Consider the following 19,896-nt stretch of genomic DNA (forward strand, 5'->3'; position numbering starts at 1 on the left):
TTTAGCCTATCTAATCAAAGGGAATCTTTTGATGTCCTACTTCATTTATATTGAAAAAAAAAAAAAAGTTAAGTAAACAAACTCTTTCATAGCGATAGCTTCCATGGCATTAGTTATGATTATAATTAATAATCAATAATAATTATGTATGACTAAACTGACTGACTAAAATAAATGTGAACCATGCCTGGGTGTAGAAAGAGAACAGTAGCCTATACTAGTGCATGATGATAAGTGTTTTTTTTCTTTTCTTTATTGTGCTTGATAACGCTACTTTTATTTTGACGGGACTTTTATTTTCCCGTCTGTCCGCCGTCATATTAATGAGTGAGGAACTAATTAAAAAGATTAAAAAGGGAGCGAACTTCTTCGTCAGGAGAACTGTATTGGGTACGGGTACTATCGGGAGGATTGTGGCCCATACAAGCACTTGACAATAAGTTGATAATGTCCTCATTGGTCAGTGTTGCTGCCACAAAGTTCCCAGACTGACTCATGCTCACTTATTGCGGCAGCAAAATACAAGATGGCAGTGCCTTGATGACGTCAGTCAAGTTTCATTATATATATTCAAGGTTCATTCCATATATTCGAGAATTCATTATATATATTCAAGGTTCATTCCATATATTCAAGGTTCATTCCATATATTCGAGAATTCATTATATATATTCATGGTTCATTCCATATATTCGAGAATTCATTATATATATTCAAGGTTCATTCCATATATTCGAGAATTCATTATATATATTCATGGTTCATTCCATATATTCGAGAATTCATTATATATATTCATGGTTCATTCCATATATTCGAGAATTCATTATATATATTCATGGTTCATTCCATATATTCGAGAATTCATTATATATATTCAAGGTTCATTCCATATATTCGAGAATTCATTATATATATTCAAGGTTCATTCCATATATTCGAGAGTTCATTCCATATATTCAAGAGCTCATTCCATATATTCAAGAATTCATTCAATATATTCAAAGATTAATTTCCTGAACGGCATGCCATAATATATATATATATATATATATATATATATATATGTATATGTATATATATATATATATATATATATATATATGTCGGATTAAAGATCCAGATCATGTTAGTATGTGATGGTGGTTGAAGTACTTATATATCTCACATACTTTATTAAAAGTAGCAATATAACAGTGAAAAATATTAGTTATAAAAGTTTTATAACTAAATTCAGGAACAAGGACTATGCCTTAACCACACCCAATTTCCACCAATTTGGTGGCCTTTCATACACAGATCTTAATCATTGCATATGTTATTCATGTTGGGGGGGGGTTTGTTAACACAGCCACGTGCTCTTATTTTGAAAGCTACATGTGTTTAGCGACAGAAAGTAATTCATAGGTTAGTTATTAATACTGACAGTGTACAGAGTTTAGCTTTTTGGAAATAAAACAACGCCCAGGTCTTACACAAACCACATTGTCTCTTGAGTAATAACTGCCATATTCACTTGAATTTCGTCAATAGGTCTTTGGAGAGCAGTATGCCATATTAGGATGAACATTAGTTGGCTTTCCCACCTATATAAGTAGGAACACTTCTTTAGTTCTTCAGGCATTTGCTGGTCTGCTGCACCTGTCCTATAACCAGACATGATGCTCCAGGCTGCTGTGTTCAGTGTCCTATTCTGCTCTGTTCACAGTTTTACTATACAGGTAGGCATTGAGCAGACACTTTAAATCAATGTCGACACATCTCTGCTCAAACTCTACTCTGTCTACACTTACATAAAAACTTTTTTTTCAAATTTTTCTGTAATTCAGTGGTTTTCATTCAAACGTATCTAACTTACTTTTACTTTGTGTCTTATTACAGGCTTCCCTTGAAAAGAGTGAGGAGTCCTCCTGTAAGACATGGCTGCTTCTCAGAAAGGGAAATTCTGTAAATATATTGTCGTACATTATGTAAGTGATAGTTGAACTAACTGTTTCTATTCAACAGGCAACACCATTGAAGACAATGCTTTCAGTGTCTCCACGCTGATAGAGAAGGCCAACATCAATGTTGGTATGTTCATTTCCATTGCAACTCATGCTTTTCCTTTGGGTTATCATTCCAACCACAAATGTAGAGTAAAATATAGAAGAAAAATATTCATTAAAACATTGGAAATGATAGGCTGATAATGCTGGTGTTACAGTACATGCATGAAAGTATTTAGCAGAAATATTGTATTTTTAACAGGACCATCAGTGTGGAAGCAGAGCTTCTATCAGATTGAGATGCCATCAACAGAGCAGTTAAATTAAGAAAATAAAAGGCAGTAGGCTCTACAATAAAAATGGAAACATTTTCTTAACATTCTCATAATATTTTTCAGGAAAGAACTTCGATGACCCCCTGGTGATGTTTGGAGACATAGCAGTGCCAACCGGTCTTGAGAATGCTGATCCCTGCACAGCAAGACGTTGCAAGTGGCAAAAATACAATGATGGCAAGGTCTACGTACCCTACCGCATCTCCGACGACTACTGTAAGTCCCAAAGCCAGTACTTTATTAGCTTCCTAAGTGTATTAGTGTTCAGAATCAATCATAAATCATATTTTTTTTTTACGAGCAGTAGTAGAGGGCTAATAGTAGCATTAAATAGTAGCCTTGTATGTTGTAGCAGTAGTTGTAGTGGTGTTAATTACCATCAGTAGAAGTATTCTAGAAGTAGTAGTGGAAGTAAAGGTAAAAGTAACAAAAGCTGTAGCAATATAGTAGTAGTAGTATAGTAGGGCAGTCGAAGTAATAGTAGTGGTACGTTTAGTATTAGCAGGAGTAATAACACCAGTATAGCAATAGCAGCAGCAGTAGTAATTATAGTAACACAATATCTAGCAAAATAGCATTAGCAATTGTAGTTGTAGTGGTAATAAATTGCAGTATAATAGTAGTGGTAGTATTAAAGGTAGTAACAATACTAGAAAAAGCATTAGCAAGTAGTTAGCAGTATAATAGAGCGCCACAGGAATGGGTTCTTTAACCCGGAAGTTCTAGCATCATGGGGTCTAAACGTCTAAAAACTCAAATCTAATGAGGATTTTGAATGGGTTTTTGGTTAGATGCCTGAAATAACGTCTGTGGTTAACACAAGCTTAAGAGATGTTTGCGTTTTCTTGTATGAAATAAAATATATTAGTAAATAACCCCACAAAGTTTTTACATGTCCTTAAAAAGGCGGTTGCTACCAAGTGGCTAAATGAGACTACAATGGTTGTCAGGGACATTAAACATCATCATGCAGCACATGGATGGGATCTCTCTCACTAGTCCGCCTCACAGCCTCTATTCATGTTTTTCAGTGCTCTTGCCAACTCTTGTAGATTGTAAATTATGTTAATAAACAACTTATTAGGCTCCGGATTCGCTAGCTTGTTAAAACCACTGGTTAGCGTGTATGAGATAACGAATGTGACGTTCCAAGTCATGCAACCGTGGTGTAGTTAACTGAAGCATAACGTTAGCTTTTTACTTTCATCGGCTGAATTACGGATATAAACATAATAGAAGTTTTGTTAAATTGTGAAGATCACCCTGCTGAAAAAAACGCGTCAGCATCAGAAATGTGTGTTTGCCACAGATCTCTATTGTAGGGGTAGCTATTATAAAAAATATGGAACAATACTAGCAATAGCATTAGCAATAGTAGTAGTGGTAATAGTTTACAGTATAATAGTAGTAGTAGTATTAAAAGTAGTAACAATACTAGAAATAGCATTAGCAATAGTAGTAGTGGTAATAGTTTACAGTATAATATTAGTAGTAGTATTTAAAGTAGTAACAATACTAGAAATAGCATTAGCAATAGGCCTAGTTGTAATGGTACTAGTTAGCAGTATAATATTGTGCCGCAGGAATGATGTCATTAACCCTGAAGTAAGCATTTTAGCATCATGGGGTCTAAACATTCAAATCTAATAAGGAATTTGAATGGGTTTTTGGTTAGATGCCTGAAATAAGGTCTGTGGTTTACATAAGCTTAAGAGATGTTTGCGTTTTCTTGTACGTTATAAAATATATTAGTAAATGACCCCACTCGTGAATTTTGGAGATTTTACGTGTCCTTCAAAAGGCGGTTGCTAACAAGTGGCTAAATGAGACTACAATGGTTGTCGGGACATTAAACGTCATCACACAGCACATAGACAGGAACTCTCTCACTAGTCCGCCTCACAGCCTCTATTCGTGTTTTTCAGTGCTCTTGCCAACTCTAGATTGTAGATTGTAAATTATGTTAAGAAACAATTTATTAGGTTACGGATTCACTAGCTTGTTAAGACCACTGGTTAGCTTGTCGGAGATTGCCTTATGGATAATGGCTGTGACATTCCAAGTCATGTAACTGGTGTAGTTCACTAAAGCATAACGTTAGCTTTTTACTTTCGTCGGCTGCATTGACGATTTAAACATAATAGAAGTGGTGTTAAATCGTGAAGATTATCCTGATGAAGAAAACGCGTCAGCATCAGAAATGTGCGTTTGCCACAGAGATTATTTCTGCAGTGATCCAAAATCTAATGCAAAAATATGTCATTTTGTTTGCTCTCTATTGTAGTGGTAGCTATTATGAAAAATTGTAACAATACTAGCAATAGCATTAGCAATAGTTGTAGTGGTAGTACTTAACAAAATAGTAGTAGTAATAGCTAGTGTTACAATTTATAACACTAGTAGCAGTGGCATTAGAAGTAGTATAATGTGTGCTTTTTGTAGCAGCAGCAGTAGTCGTATAGTAGCTAGTACTAGTATAAGTAGTAAAATTACTAGTAAAGTGGTAGTACACTTGTAAAGATACTAAACCCCTTAGTTATGATGACAGAGTGCATTTGAAGATAAAAGTAAACTAATATTATATAATAAACAATACTAAAAAAATGTTTTGTTTTGGTTTTTAACTGTTAAGCCCGAAGACAGAGACAGGAGATTATACAAGCCATGGATTCCTTTGCTGAGTCTACCTGCATCCGCTTCTTCCCTGTGAACAGACAGCAAGACTTTCTGGACATCCTGCCTCTCACAGGGTATGGAATGTGCAATGCTCATACTGCATATGTCTGCATAAATATACTCATAGACCGTATACATCGGGTTTCAGAGCGAAGCTTGCAGGCTTTCATCAAACACTGTCCCAGATCTTGTGAAGTAATGTGGGATACTATCATGGGGCTGCTTTAGCAGTTTGACTGTTTTTTTTACTGCTCTCTTTCAGGTGTTGGTCATATGTTGGGCGTCTTGGTGGACGCCAGGAAGTGTCTTTGGACCGTGACGGTTGCATTGACCTGGGCACCATCCAACACGAGCTGCTCCATGCCCTGGGCTTCCATCATGAACAGTCACGGTCCGACAGGGACCAGCACGTTCGCATCCTGCTGCAGAACGTCGAGTCCGGTGGGTCTGGTTACATAATTATAGCAGAAAAAAACTATGATGCTTTGCTATGTAGTTTGCCATGTCAAGATGTACAGACATAAAAGCATCCTTACCAGACAACAAAGTCACACTCTAGACATGCATGTTAGTGCATGTGAGTACCCAGTGTATTAAAACGTGATGCTGTAAAGCACCTTTAACCTCTCAAGTCAAAAGGGTTCATTACAAATAAATAGATAAAAAATATGACTTGCCTAAATCAGAAGATTGTGTGAAGTATGCAGTAGCTAAGAATGATGTGCTTCAGGATTTCTACAATGAGAAACCAGATGTTCAGATATAGTGACATGTTTCTTTCCAGCAGATAGAAAATGACGTTGTTTTGATTGACAATAACTGTAATAAAACAGAGACCAAATTAGAGCTGTGTGTTTCCCTGCAGAGGATAAGGACAATTTCAACAAGGTCCAGACCAACAACCTCAACACTCCCTATGACTACAACTCTGTCATGCACTATGGAAGGTAGCATCTCAGTTCACACTCTAGATCTAATGTACTATAACAATATAATTATAGAATTATGAAATTGTGTAATATTCGTTCATATTTTGAAGTTTTAAAGAGATGTGAATTTCTCCTTTAATATGTATTCTTTTGGGCCACATGGAGGCAGTGCAACACCTGTAAACAAGCTGCATACACCATATACATCAGGTGGACACAAAAATGACTATGATAATGGTTTTTCTATGTCTGTCGGATGTGTCAATAGACAACAGTTGGCTGAAGCTGTCCCCACACTAGAGGACGACTGGGTCGATTTTGGTTCAGATTTGTCCCTCCAAACAATCATGGGGTGTTCCATGTTTGAGGCTCGTCTGAACCAATGATCTGTCCAAACCATCCTGTACTGTGAGAGGTCTACAGACATAGTGTTAATGTCATGTAAGCATGTAGCCCTGTTTGAGACGAACAATAACGTAACAAATAAATGTATAAACTGTTTGAGACCTTCAGTGTGCACCAGACTTATCATATGTTAGCCATAACATATAATAAGGTGATATAATTATTTCACATTACATCTTTTCAGCTTGGAGTTAATCTGCTCCCAAGTGGCCAAAAGATTCTTACTGCAGCTTTAACCTTGCAGACTGTCAGTACGTCAGTTTTCAGTGGTCATCAAAAGTACAGGTGTACACTTTAGACCTCTCATCACTGCTGTGCATTTGCACCATAGGTATGACTTCTCTAAGAACAGGCAGCCAACCATCATCCCCATCCCTGACGAGAACGTATGCATTGGTAGGGCCACAAAGATGAGTCCAAATGACATCCTTCGGGTGAACCGCCTTTACTGCAGTAAGTACCATTTTACCATGAAATCTACAATCTCCTCAACTAAACTGCCTTCTTGTCTGTACATCTATCTGCCACCTACTGCATATTCTCACCTGTCTTTCTTCATTACTTCCACCTGCCAACAGTATTCACTTATACTCTTCCTACTAAAAATTGACACCCTAAGTCATGATCATGACCTATGGAGGCTCATGTTGTAACAGTACCATAGAGACATCAAGCAGTTTTTACAGATTTTGCCATCTTTTTGTATTCATGTCAGGTTCGACTGCTGCCAGATCACACCTGGACCCTGTGCAAAGAAACCGTTTCCTCTAAATCAAAGTAGGTTGTGGTTTTGGGGATTTTTTAGAACTTGTCATGTACACACTATCATGTAATCTAATAAAAATATAATATTTGGTTCAGCCAAGCTGTGCATTCTGTCTTTAGATGGAAATGTCCCTCTGTTTGTTTGTTTTTAGCAGCTCTTATTCATTGATTTAAAAAAATTAAATCAGAATTTATTTTTGGTTTTTTTGGCATTTGAGTGGATGATTTATAAAGTGTAATTCAAGGCAATATAGGTTGTGAGCAAAACCCCAGTGGTGACAGGCATAAGAATTACTCAAAACAATTATGGTTATGTGAAAGTAGTCTTAATGTGTGTGTGTGTGTGTGTGTAGGCGGCGTGCACATTTTTGCATATTTTTTCAAAATTATTAACAAATTCCCTCTTATTCCAACAGGAAGCCAAAAGGAATTGATGCGATGCTTTATCTTCAAGCAAAAGTTGAAATGCATCTTATGCTTAATGAATGTGCTTTGATCCAGAATTGCATCAAATTAGCTTGTGTGCTATCCTAATTAGAAATGAAAAGTGCCAGATGACCTCATCGCAAATGTACAGTCCCAGTCAAAAGTTCGGGAACACCCTCTCATTCAATGGTCTTTCTTTTTTCACCTAAATATTCTTCATTGTATATTAATACTGAAGACATTAAAACTATGATGGGACACATATGGAATTATGTAGTAAAGAAAAAAACAGAATGTTTTATTTTATTCTTCAGAGTAGCCACCAAACCTATTTGGTTTGCCTAAAACTTTTTTACTACATCATTTCATATTTGTTCTCTCATAGTTTTGATGTCTTCAGTATTAATCTACAATGTTGAAAATAATAAAAAATAAAGAAAACCATTGAATGAGAAGGTGTGTCCAAACATTTGACTGGTGCTGTATACTTACATGAATAACTGCTTTTGAGCTTGATTGAATACTCATCATGAATAAAATGCTATTTCACACATCTTGACCTTAGCCTGTGTCTATTTGCTACATATGTACATGTGACTACCTGAAGAGATGTATGTTGTACCAGCATTCACCATAACAAAAGATTTTAGGAAAAACAAGGTGGACATTCATCGAGAAGAACTCAGTGTAAATCTAAACTCAGGTGTTCAGTAATATTTACATTATCTGTCATTCTCACCTTGCCACCTGCTATATGAGGCAATAATATTTTAAATTCTGATTAAATCGTTTTGATTAACAAGTTGCGATAGACCCCTCTTCACTTCGAATCAATAGCAGCATGGAGATAGAGAAATGTTCCTCTCTGTCTGTATCAGAGAGAAAGAAAAAAAACTGCTGTGCGCAAGTGCAAATGAAGGTAACACTTGGTTCAAAATAGGATCCTGTTTCAACCTTCTAAAAATTCAGTTCCTATACAACAAAACTGAAACATAAATGAGTCTATGTTTTGTTCGACGTATGAGGCAAGTTTTTCTTTTCACTTTTTGACGCCTGCATCCTCCAAGCAAAGGAAACATAATGACCATGCAGTTTAGTTGCATGGGAACATCATTTATAGGACACCAGGCTGCCTGCCTTTGAGTGGGCAAATAGCCAACCATAGTTTAGTAAAATGAAATGGCAGCAAGGGTCAGATGGATTTCAGGGGTGTGCCACCCCAGACCCCTCTATGGACTCTCCCCTGGTGTTTACATGATTGTGTGACTAATAGCAGCATTATTGAAACAACAGATGTGAACTTTTGTTTCAGTAATTAACTTAAAAACATCGGTTTGTATTCAGGTAGAACCCTTTACGTGCATTGGCTGCTGTTTTCTTATTGTGCAGCCCTGTGTGAATAAATAAACCTAAACATGCCTCAGTTTATATTGAATTGATAATAAATAATCCTAGCCTGGGTATACCCAGACTGCCTTGCGCGCTCAAATTTAATTTCGAACTGCAAAAGGGTCTGGAATCCATGAAGGATTCCTAGCCCTGTTTTAGGGATCCAATCACAGAGCGGGGAGGGACGGCAAGACGATGACGCGTACTACTCGGCACTTGGAAGCTTGTAGTTTTCCGGATCCAACATGTCTGCAGCAGACGCGAAACTCTCTTTAGCTGTAGATGGTGTTTTAAATAGTTTAGAGTGAAAGTTGAAAGGCGAAAGGTCTCTCGGCGGCTCCGCTGAGATCACCGGCGTTGTGGTAGCGGGGCTATTAGCGTCACTAGCGGCTATTAGCGCTGTTAGCGGCTAATAGCTAATAACCGCTAATAGCTAATAGCCCCGCTACCGCGGACAGCGGAGCCGCCGAGAGGCCCGCAGCAGCTTGATTATTGCCCATAAAATCAGTGGATGTGTGTGGCTGAATGACATGAGGGGGAATAAAGCGTGAAAATAAATAATCTTGCAGAAAGCGAGAACTGGAGAAGCAAAGCAGCAAGCAACACTCTCTCACAGACACACACACAACAAACATCTATTTCTGTTGCTCTACTACGTCATCTGGTATAACTGATCTGATTGGCTAAGAGCTACCTACAGACGCTTTTGATAGACATTCTAAGCGTCCAATAAACGGCTCTGGAGGATCGTAAACCACACCTCCTCTACGGAAAAATACATTGCTCGTTGCCAGACTAGCCCTCATTTGAGAATAGTCTGGTGTTAGCCAGGCTAAAATAATCCTGCATAATTTACAGAATAATGAGGTGACAATGGTGAGCCCACCTGTGTCGTAAGAGCAGTAATTCTCATTCTGCATGGGAAACTATCTGGTGAAGTTTTCATTTTACAAGTCACCCCTTAGATCCAACTGAAGGACCCCTAAAAGGTATCTAGAGCAGTGGTAGTGCCGAGGCACACTGGTGTGCTGTGCAAAAGTCGCCCTTTTGCACCTTTGCACAATCAATGAATCCATCTTCTGATTTATAAAATGTGTTCCTGTTTATAAATCTGATGCTGTAGAATCTGATGGTTGAATATTCATAACAACCAATAAAACATGCATAACATTTAAGAGATTTGCTGGTAAATCTAAGACAAGTTTGTCTGTGAATTGTACAAAGCAGAACATGCAATATTGAGACATTTTCCTCACTGGCTCTTACAAGAGTAGACATGTCACAAGACAAGGCCGCATTACCTCTATGGACAAATGTTGCTCTCATTGTGAGAAGTTGCTGCAGCAGACTGGATTAAATGAACTTATAACCTGCCTGCAGAAAAAGACATAAACAAGCTGACAATTCAGAACTGGGTCAATTAATTTCCATAACTTAAATATCAACTGGCTTTTTATATTGGTTATCAGGGTGGGAATTTCACGGTGGCCACGACGGCCATGGCCATCTTTGCCCCGCACTTTGGCCTTGATGCCCTGTGAAAAAATGTTCAATTTAGGGCCAAGGTGGCTTTTGCTTCCCTGTCAAAGTTCCAGTATAAATACAACGCTAGTGACGCGTGGTGGGCTTATGGAGTTATACCCCGACCCACTCTCTGTCCATCAGATGTGCGCATCAACACATGGCTAATTTAAACATTCAAATGAGCCATGTGTTGATGCGCAGCACTGGTAAGCTAGCAGGACAAGCTGTTTTGATATGTTGTAACTGAAGTATGTGTAGCCTAGTATTTGACAGGACTAAACATTTACGTTTTTATAGAAAGTACTATTGATAGGTAATTACCATTGTATTAGCCTATTTTTGCATCATGAAAACTAGTGATAGCTAGCTAGTTGGGACAGCGCTAACGTCTTCCCTAGCTCAGGGACAAGGGGTCGACATTTAGCTGATGTAGATTTCACCTCAGCAGGTTCCTTTTTTATGGCAGGAGGAGGCATTTCTCTTTCTTTACTCTTAGATGAACTCAGGCAGGGGATTCATTATGCCATCTTTTCAAAATATATGCATTTGCCATCTTTTCAAAACAGGTTCATTTGTCATTTTCCAAAAAGGTTCTTTCTAATATATTTCATATATTGTGCACAGAGTGTATCTCTGATACTTGTTTAGGTCACACTGGTGGCTGTTGTCTTTCTCTAACAGTATTTGTCTCTTCCTTCTCACTTCTATGGCCAGGCTTTGCAAACTGTTTCAGTCTCTCTCTCTCACTCACATTCTCTCTCACATTCTCTCTCTCTCTCTCTCTCTCACACACACACACACACACACACACACACACACACACATTCTATTTATCTCTCTCTCTCTCACACACACACACATACACACACACATTCTATTTCTCTGTCTCTCTCTCTCCCATACTCACAGCCTCTCTTAATGCAATGTTTTACAATATGATATGTTTTTCAATGTTTTTAAATTAAAACAAATGTTTCTTTGTGAATGAGAATATTAAGGTATTAATCTGAAAGGTAAAACCAGCGTAATTTATCCAAATGGCCTTTGTGCCGTGTCATGTGGCCTTTGTGCCCTTAAAAAAAATGTGAACGGGGAGGCCAAATGGCCTTGCAACTTCAGAGAGTTCACACAACACAAGTAAAGATCAAGTCAAAAGACAGCACAAGTTTCCCAAAGTGCTATCAGGCAGTGCATAAGGACAGTGCAAACAGTACATTGTATATGTCAATTGTATATATATATATACAGTATATGTGTGTGTGTGTGTGTGTGTTGAGGAATGAGGCTGATTAAAGATCCAGATCATGTTAGTATGTGATGGTGGTTGAAGTACTCATATATCTCACATACTTAAAAGTAGCAATACTACAGTGAAAAATATTAAATTGTGTCTTAGTTATAAAAGTTTTATAACTAAATTCAGGAACAAGGACCACGCCTTAAACACACCCAATTTCCACCACCAGTATACTTAAGCAGACCTCATCCGTTCCCTTCCTCTTGGTCTCCGTTTGTTACTTCGCGTGCCAGACGACTACCGCACTATGCTAACGGTTAACGATTTCCCCTGCGCCCGCGGCTTTCGCCTCCCAGCAACCCCACCGCCACCAGCTCTCTGCCACCAGTGGTCCAAGGTGTGCACGCTGTCAGAGACTTTGGAAAGACGCCACCTCTCCCTCGCACTCACCTCCATCCCAGTTGAGATTTACCCGCTCCCACGCCGGCAGCCATGATCGCCTTACCCACACAGCATGCCGTCACTCCAACCGTCTCCCGTCTTCCAACCATAGACTGCATAGTCTCCAACATGTCCCTCCAGACCGTAGCCGGTTTAAAGAAAGCCCTCATGGAACATAACATCCCATTCCAACAGCCGGAAAGGAAGGCAAAACTTTTCAACATCTTCTACAACAAATCGCATCCAACCCCCTCCAGCTACCTCAGCTCCACCAAAAACGTTACCCCACGGCCCACTGGTCGCTCCCACCATGGCAAACCAGAGTTACAACAGCAACCAAAATCCTCGATTTCCTACCGCAAGTGGTTTTCCCCCACCTTTTGCCCTCCCTACCCAACCTTACCCCATCACCCAAATGTCTTTAACCATGTTGTTTATCCTAACTATAATGAAACCTTTTTCTCCACAGCTCTAGCACCAGCCTGATCAAACGTTTTCCCCCGCCCCGTCCTGCAGCCTTTCTCTAGTCACGAAGATACACGATGATCTGCGAAAACTGCACGTTTCGTCAGATTTTCAGTTAACATTCGTCTCAGCAGATTCAATCATGGCTTCACAGTGTAACTGGTCAGGTTATTCCAAACCGTTTACACAAGACATAGAATAAAATAACCTTGACTATCTTGAAGTATCATGTCCAAGCTTTATCTCAGTTAATTTTTCTAACTGGAACATACATACATAGCCTTCAGCTTCTTGTGCTGCTCAGAGTTTATGAGTGAGGCCATCTCTATCTCACATAAAAGATTTCAAATTCAAAAATCTATTGGTGTGGTTCTTGTTAGTGAAACACAAGTGAAGTCCTGCATTAAAAGGCATCAAAATATACTCATACCAGACGTAAAAAGACTTATTATGCAGAATACCCGTTTTCATACATATGCTATATCTCATCAATTTAATTTGCAGCTGGTGAAGGTGGGGAAAGCTACAGATACTTAATATACTGGAGCTATATTAGCCTAACTAGACTTATAGCTTGCATTACTATCTAAATCTGCAAAGTAACTAGCTTGGCAAAAGGCATGTTGTGGAGGAAAAAGTACAACATTCGCTACCAAAATGTTGAGGAGTAGAAGTATTATGTAGCATACAATGTTCCTCAATATTAAACTTAAGTCTAGAACTTAATGTAACTTAATAAATGTACTTTCAACCACAGATTTTTGATGAATATACCTGTTACATTTATGTCATTAAGACCATCTCAGACAATTTTCTTTCTTTTCAATTTTTTCCCACAGTCACTGTTCTTGTTTTTGCAAAAAAACAATATGCAACACGCGTCTGGTGTAAAAAGCAGAAGCATGTTGCAACTGTCTACACATTTCACTGGCCTTGGGTAAACATGTGGCCAAGGCTTTTGTACTGCTACATCTTTCAGGGCTTGGTATATTAATTTAAAGGATACAAAAAGAATATACACAAATGATACAAACTCAATTACAAAATAGTTTGGACGCTGTCTAAAATGTGCGTAAAACAAGAGTGTGATTATTTGCCAGTCATTCCTTTCCTGACACCTGGGCATAGGGGCTATGCGATTGAAAGCTGAACAAAGACAATATATTTTATGTTCAGATTGATGAAACTTTGTTGTTTATTGCAAATGTACAGTCATTTTTAATATGTTACCTTCAACACATTTGAGAAAAGTTGGGACAGGTGCATGTACATCACCATTTCTTTTATCAACTCTCAGAGAGTGTTTAGGAACTGAGGACACTAATCGTTCAAGTTTTGAAAGTGAAATTCTTTCCCATTATTTTTTGGTATAGACTTAAGTTACTCAACAGTCTAGGATCTCACTTTTCATATTTTGGGATTCAAAATGTGCAACACGTTTTCAATGGGAGACAGGTCTGGACTATTTTCCTTTGAAGCCATTGAGTTGTAACTTGTGCCATACAGAATGTGTAAACAGGGACATAACTGAAAAAGATGTCGTCTGGATGGCAGCATGTGTTGTTCCAAAACTTGAACGTATCTTTCAGCATTAATGGTGACTTCACAGATGTGCAAATTACCCATGATGCCATTGGCACTAATACACCGCAATACCATCACAGATGTTGGCTTCTGAACAATCTGAATGGTCCTTTTCCTCTTTAGCCAAGAGCACAGAAAGTAATCCTGAGGGGTCGAAGGTCATCCACTGTTGGTTTTCAGTCTTGTCCCTTATGTGCAAAGATTTTCTCCTGATTCTCTGAACCTCTTAATAATGTTCTGGATGAAAGATGGTGAAATCCACAAATTCCTTGCAATTCTTGTTCTTCAAATGTTGGATTATTTGCCCATGCAGTTTTTACACAGTGGTGAACCTTCCACCACATCCCTGCTTGTGAACAACTGAGACTTTTCAACGACATCCATTTTATTCCCAATCATGGTGGATGGGTCGAACAAACATTGAGTTTCACCCAGGAGAACGGGGTTCATGTCCCATGTGAAAACGAAAGTAAACAATGTGATCTAAACATCACAGAACTTCTGTGAATCACATTTTACTGAACTAAACAGACTGAAATGGACAAATGCTGTGGGTCGTAATGAGTTGTATTGACAAACAACCTATTATGCCATTTAGGTTGGAGATCTTGTTACACGTAGACACTACAGGTCGGACTGGAGGAGCAGTGGATGAGGCATTCATCCCCCACAGAAATTTTTGCAGTAAAAGCCTAAATTTGGTAGCCTTTCATACACAGATCGTAATCATTGCATATTTTATTCATGCTGTGGTGGATTCTGTTAACACAGCTATGTGCTCCTTTTTTGAAAGCTACATGTGTTTAGCGACAGAAAGTAATTCATAGGTTAGTTATTAATACTGGCAGTGTACAGAGTTTAGCTTTTTGGGATTTAAACAACTTTTTATTGATAAAGACAATGCCCAGGTCTTACACAAACCACAGTGTCTCTTGAGTAATAACTTCCACATTCACTTGAATTCTTTCAATAGATCTTTGGTGAGCAGTATGCCATATTAGGATGAACATTAGTTGGCTTTCCCACATATATAAGTAGGAACACTTCTTTAGTTCTTCAGGCATTTGCTGGTCTGCTGCACCTGTCCTATAACCAGCCATGATGCTCCAGGCTGCTGTGTTCAGTGCCCTATTCTGCTCTGTTCACAGTTTTACTAGACAGGTAGGCATTGAGCAGACACTTTAAATCAATGTCGACACATCTCTGCTCAAACTCTACTCTGTCTACACTTACATAAAAGCAAATTTTAAAAATGTTCTGTAATTCAGTGGTTCCATTCAAATGTATCTAACTAACTTTTACTTTGTGTCTTATTACAGGCGTCCTTTGAAAAGAGTGAGGAGTCCTCCTGTAAGACATGGCTGCTTCTCAGAAAGGGAAATTCTGCAAATATTTTGTCGTGCATTATGTAAGTGATAGTTGAACTAACTTCTATTCCACAGGCAACACCATTGAGGACGATGCTTTCAGTGTCTCCACGCTGATAGAGAAGGCCAACATCAATGTTGGTATGTTCATTTCCATTGCAACTCATGCTTTTCCTTTGGGTTATCATTCTAGCCGCAAATGTAGAGTAAAATATAGAAGAAAAATATTCATTAAAACATTGGAAATAATTGGCTGATAATTCTGGTGTTACAGTACATGCATGAAAGTATACAGCAGAAATTATGTATTTTTAACAGGACCATCAGTGTGGAAGCAGAGCTTCTATCAGATTGAGATGCCATCAACAGAGCAGTTAAATTAAGAAAATAAAAGGCAGTAGGCCCTACAATAAAAATCGAAAAATTTTCTTGACATTCTCATAATATTTTTCAGGAAAGAACTTCGATGACCCCCTGGTGATGTTTGGAGACATAGCAGTGCCAACCGGTCTTGAGAATGCTGATCCCTGCACAGCAAGAGGTTGCAAGTGGCCTAGATACAGAAATGGCAAGGTCTACGTACCCTACCGCATCACCCGCGGCTACTGTAAGTCCCAAAGCCAGGACTTTATTAGTGTCCTAATTGTATTAGTATTCAGAATTAATCATAAATCATATTTTATTTTACGAGCAGTGGCATTAGAAGTAGTATAATTTGCTGCTTTTTGTAGCAGCATCAGTAGTAGTAGTATAGTAGCTCTAGTATAAGTAGTACAATTACTAGTAAAGTGGGAGTACACGTGTAATGATACTAAACCCCTTAATTATGATGACAGAGTGCATTTGAAGATAAAAGTAAACGAATAGTGCATAATAAACAATACTAAAAAAATGTTTTTTGTTTTTGCTTTTAACTGTTAAGCCCGAAGACAGAGACTGGAGATTCAAAAAGCCATGCGTTCCTTTAGATATTGTTCCTGCATCCGCTTCGTCCCTGTGAAGAAACGGAAAGACTTTCTGGACATCCAGCCTCTCACAGGGTATGGAATGTGCAATGCTCATACTGCATATGTCTGCATAAATATGCTCATACACCTTATACATCAGGTTTCAGAGCAAACACTGTGTCCCAGATCTTGTGAAGCAATGTGGGATACTGTCATGGGGCTGCTTTAGCAATTTGACTGTTTGGTGTTTTTTTACTGCTCTCTTTCAGGTGTTGGTCATTTATTGGGCGTCGTGGTGGAGGCCAGCTTTTGTCTTTGGCGCGTCCTGGTTGCATTCACTTTGGCACCATCCAACACGAGCTGCTCCATGCCCTGGGCTTCAACCATGAACTGTCACGGTCCGACAGGGACCAGCACGTTCGCATCCTGCTGCAGAACGTCATCTCCGGTGGGTCTGGTTACATAATTATAGCAGAAAAAAACTATGGTGCTTTGCTATGTAGTTTGCCATGTCAAGATATACAGACGTAATGGCATCCTAACCAGACAACAAAGTCACACTCAACACATGCATGTTAGTGCATGTGAGTACCCAGTGTATTAAAAAGTGATGCCAAGGGGTTGTGACTAAGCGTATGTATGTGAAAAGTGGGAATGAGAATAAGAGACATGTGAAAACAATCCAGGCCCAGACTCAGAAACCATAGATAGGAGCTGTAAAGCACCTTTAAGCTCTCAAGTCAAAAGGGTTCATTACAAATAAATAGATAAACAATATGACTTGCCTAAATTAGAAGATTGTGTGAAGTATACAGTAGCTAAGAATGATGTGCTTCAGGATTTCTACAATGAGAAACCAGATGTTCAGATATAGTGACATGTTTGTTTCCAGCAGATAGAAAATGACCTTGTTTCGACTGACAATAACTGTAATAAAACAGAGACCAAATTAGAGCTGTGTGTTTCCCTGCAGGAGAGGAGAACAATTTCAACAAGGTCCAGACCAACAACCTCAACACTCCCTATGACTACAACTCTGTCATGCACTTTGGAAGGTAGCATCTCAGTTCACACAATTATGAAATTGTGTAATAAGTAAACACAACTATTTATTTGTAAAGTATAGGTTCATATTTTTCAAGTTTTAAAGAGATGTGAATTTCTCCTTTAATATGTATTCTTTTGGGCCACATGGAGGCAGTGCAAAACCTGTAAAAATGTAAACAAGCTGCATACACCATATACATCAGGTGGACACAAAAATGACTATGATAATGTTTTTTCTATGTCTGTCGGATGTGTCAATAGACAACAGTTGGCTGAAGCTGTCCCCACACTAGAGGACGACTGGGTTGATTTTGGTTCAGATTTGTCCCTCCAAACAATCATGGGGTGTTCCATGTTTGAGGCTCGTCTGAACCAATGATCTGTCCAAACCATCCTGTACTGTGAGAGGTCTACAGACATAGTGTTAATGTCATGTAAGCATGTAGCCCTGTTTGAGAGGAACAATAACGTAACATAGATGTGTAAGCTGTTTAGGACTTTCAGTGTGCACCAGACTTATCATATGTTAGCCATAACATATAATAAGGTGATATAATTATATCACATTACATCTTTTCAGCTTGGAGTTAATCTGCTCCCAAGTGGCCAAAAGATTCTTACTGCAGCTTTAACCTTGCAGACTGTCAGTACGTCAGTTTTCAGTGGTCATCAAAAGTACAGGTGTACACTTTAGACCTCTCATCACTGCTGTGCATTTGCACCATAGGTATGCATACTCTTGGAACAGGCAGCCAACCATCATCCCCATCCCTAACAAGAACGTATCCATTGGTAGGGCCAGAAAGATGAGTCCAAATGACATCCTTCGGGTGAACCGCCTTTATTGCGGTAAGTACCATTTTACCATGAAATCTACAATCTTCTCAACTAAACTGCCTTCTTGTCTGTACATCTATCTGCCACCTACTGCATATTCTCACCTGTCTTTCTTCATGACTTCCACCTACCAAAAGTACTCACTTATACAAAAATTGACACCCTAAGTCATGATCATGACCCATGGAGGCTCATGTTGTAACAGTACCATAGAGACATCAAGCAGTTTTTACAGATTTTGCCATCTTTTTGTATTCATGTCAGGTTCGACTGCTGCCAGTTCACACCTGGACCCTGTGCAAAGAAACCATTTCCTCTAAATCAAAGTAGGTTGTGGCTTTGGGGATTTTTTAGAACTTGTTATGTACACACTATCATGTAATCTAATAAAAATATAATATTTGGTTCAGCCAAGCTGTGCATTCTGTCTTTAGATGGAAATGTCCCTCTGTTGTTTTTTTTGAGTAGCTCTTATTCATTGATTTAAAAAAATTAAATCAGAATTTATTTTAGTTTTTTTGGCATTTAAATGGATGATTTATAAAGTGTAATTCAAGGCAATATTGGTTGTGAGCAAAACCCCAGTGGTGACAGGCATACGAATTACTCAAAACAATTATGGATGTGAAAGTAGTCTTAATGTGTGTGTGTGTGTGTGTGTGTGTGTAGGCGGCGTGCACATTTTTGCATATTTTTTCAAAATTATTAACAAATTCCTTCTTATTCCAACAGGAAGCCAAGAGGAATTGATGCGATGCTTTATCTTCAAGCAAACTTGAAATGCATCTTATGCTTAATGAATGTGCTTTGATCCAGAATTTGATTAAATTAGCTTGTGTGCTATCCTAGTTAGAAATGAAAAGTGCCCGATGACCTCATCGCAAATGTACAGTCCCAGTCAAAAGTTCGGGCACACCTTCTCATTCAATGGTTTTTCTTTTTTCCCCTAAATATTCTACATTTTTATATTAAAGACATCAAAACTATGATGGGACACATATGAAATTATGTAGTAAAGAAAAAAACAGAAAGTTTTATTTTTTAGATTCTTCAAAGTAGACACCATTTGTTTTGATGGTCTTAAACCATCAAAACAAAAGCCATGAAATTACAGAAAATTACCTCTTGACAACTGAAAACCATTCCAGGTGAGCGCCCCATGAAGCTGACTGAGAGAATAAAAGAAGTATGCAAAGCTGTCATCAAAACAAGAGGTGGCTGCTTCAAAGAATCTAAAATATAAAACCTATATTGGTTTGCCTAAAACATTTTTACTACATCATTTCATATTTGTTCTCTCATAGTTTTGATGTCTTCAGTATTAATCTACAATGTTGAAAATAATAAAAAATAAAGAAAAACCATTGAATAGGAAGGTGTGTCCAAACATTTGACTGGTGCTGTATTGATTGAATACTCATCATGAATAAAATGCTATTTCACACATCTTGACCTCAGCCTGTGTCTATTTGCTACATATGTACATGTGTCTACCTGAAGAGTTGTATGTTGTACCAGCATTCACCATAACAAA

At 38.3% G+C, this 19,896-nt stretch overlaps 2 protein-coding genes across 2 annotated transcripts; both read left to right on the forward strand.

The window, feature by feature from the left end:
- The first annotated feature begins 1,102 nt into the window (after positions 1-1,102).
- Positions 1,103-7,814, forward strand: LOC131984072 (low choriolytic enzyme-like). The gene is made up of 11 exons (XM_059348944.1): positions 1,103-1,128; positions 1,621-1,721; positions 1,882-1,912; positions 2,008-2,073; positions 2,387-2,539; positions 4,956-5,073; positions 5,262-5,440; positions 5,865-5,946; positions 6,665-6,786; positions 7,049-7,110; positions 7,515-7,814. Exons 2-10 carry the CDS (start codon positions 1,659-1,661, stop codon positions 7,102-7,104), a joined length of 870 nt encoding a protein of 289 aa, XP_059204927.1. The 5' UTR covers positions 1,103-1,128; positions 1,621-1,658; the 3' UTR covers positions 7,105-7,110; positions 7,515-7,814.
- Positions 7,815-15,574: 7,760 nt separating this feature from the next.
- LOC131983537 (high choriolytic enzyme 1-like) lies at positions 15,575-19,258 on the forward strand. Its single transcript, XM_059348264.1, has 8 exons — positions 15,575-15,672; positions 15,986-16,138; positions 16,454-16,571; positions 16,748-16,926; positions 17,452-17,533; positions 18,253-18,374; positions 18,627-18,688; positions 19,095-19,258. Exons 2-7 carry the CDS (start codon positions 16,012-16,014, stop codon positions 18,680-18,682), a joined length of 684 nt encoding a protein of 227 aa, XP_059204247.1. The 5' UTR covers positions 15,575-15,672; positions 15,986-16,011; the 3' UTR covers positions 18,683-18,688; positions 19,095-19,258.
- The last annotated feature ends 638 nt before the right edge of the window (positions 19,259-19,896 follow it).

This window comes from Centropristis striata, chromosome 13 (assembly GCF_030273125.1).
Source record: "Centropristis striata isolate RG_2023a ecotype Rhode Island chromosome 13, C.striata_1.0, whole genome shotgun sequence".
Lineage (NCBI taxonomy): Eukaryota > Metazoa > Chordata > Actinopteri > Perciformes > Serranidae > Centropristis > Centropristis striata.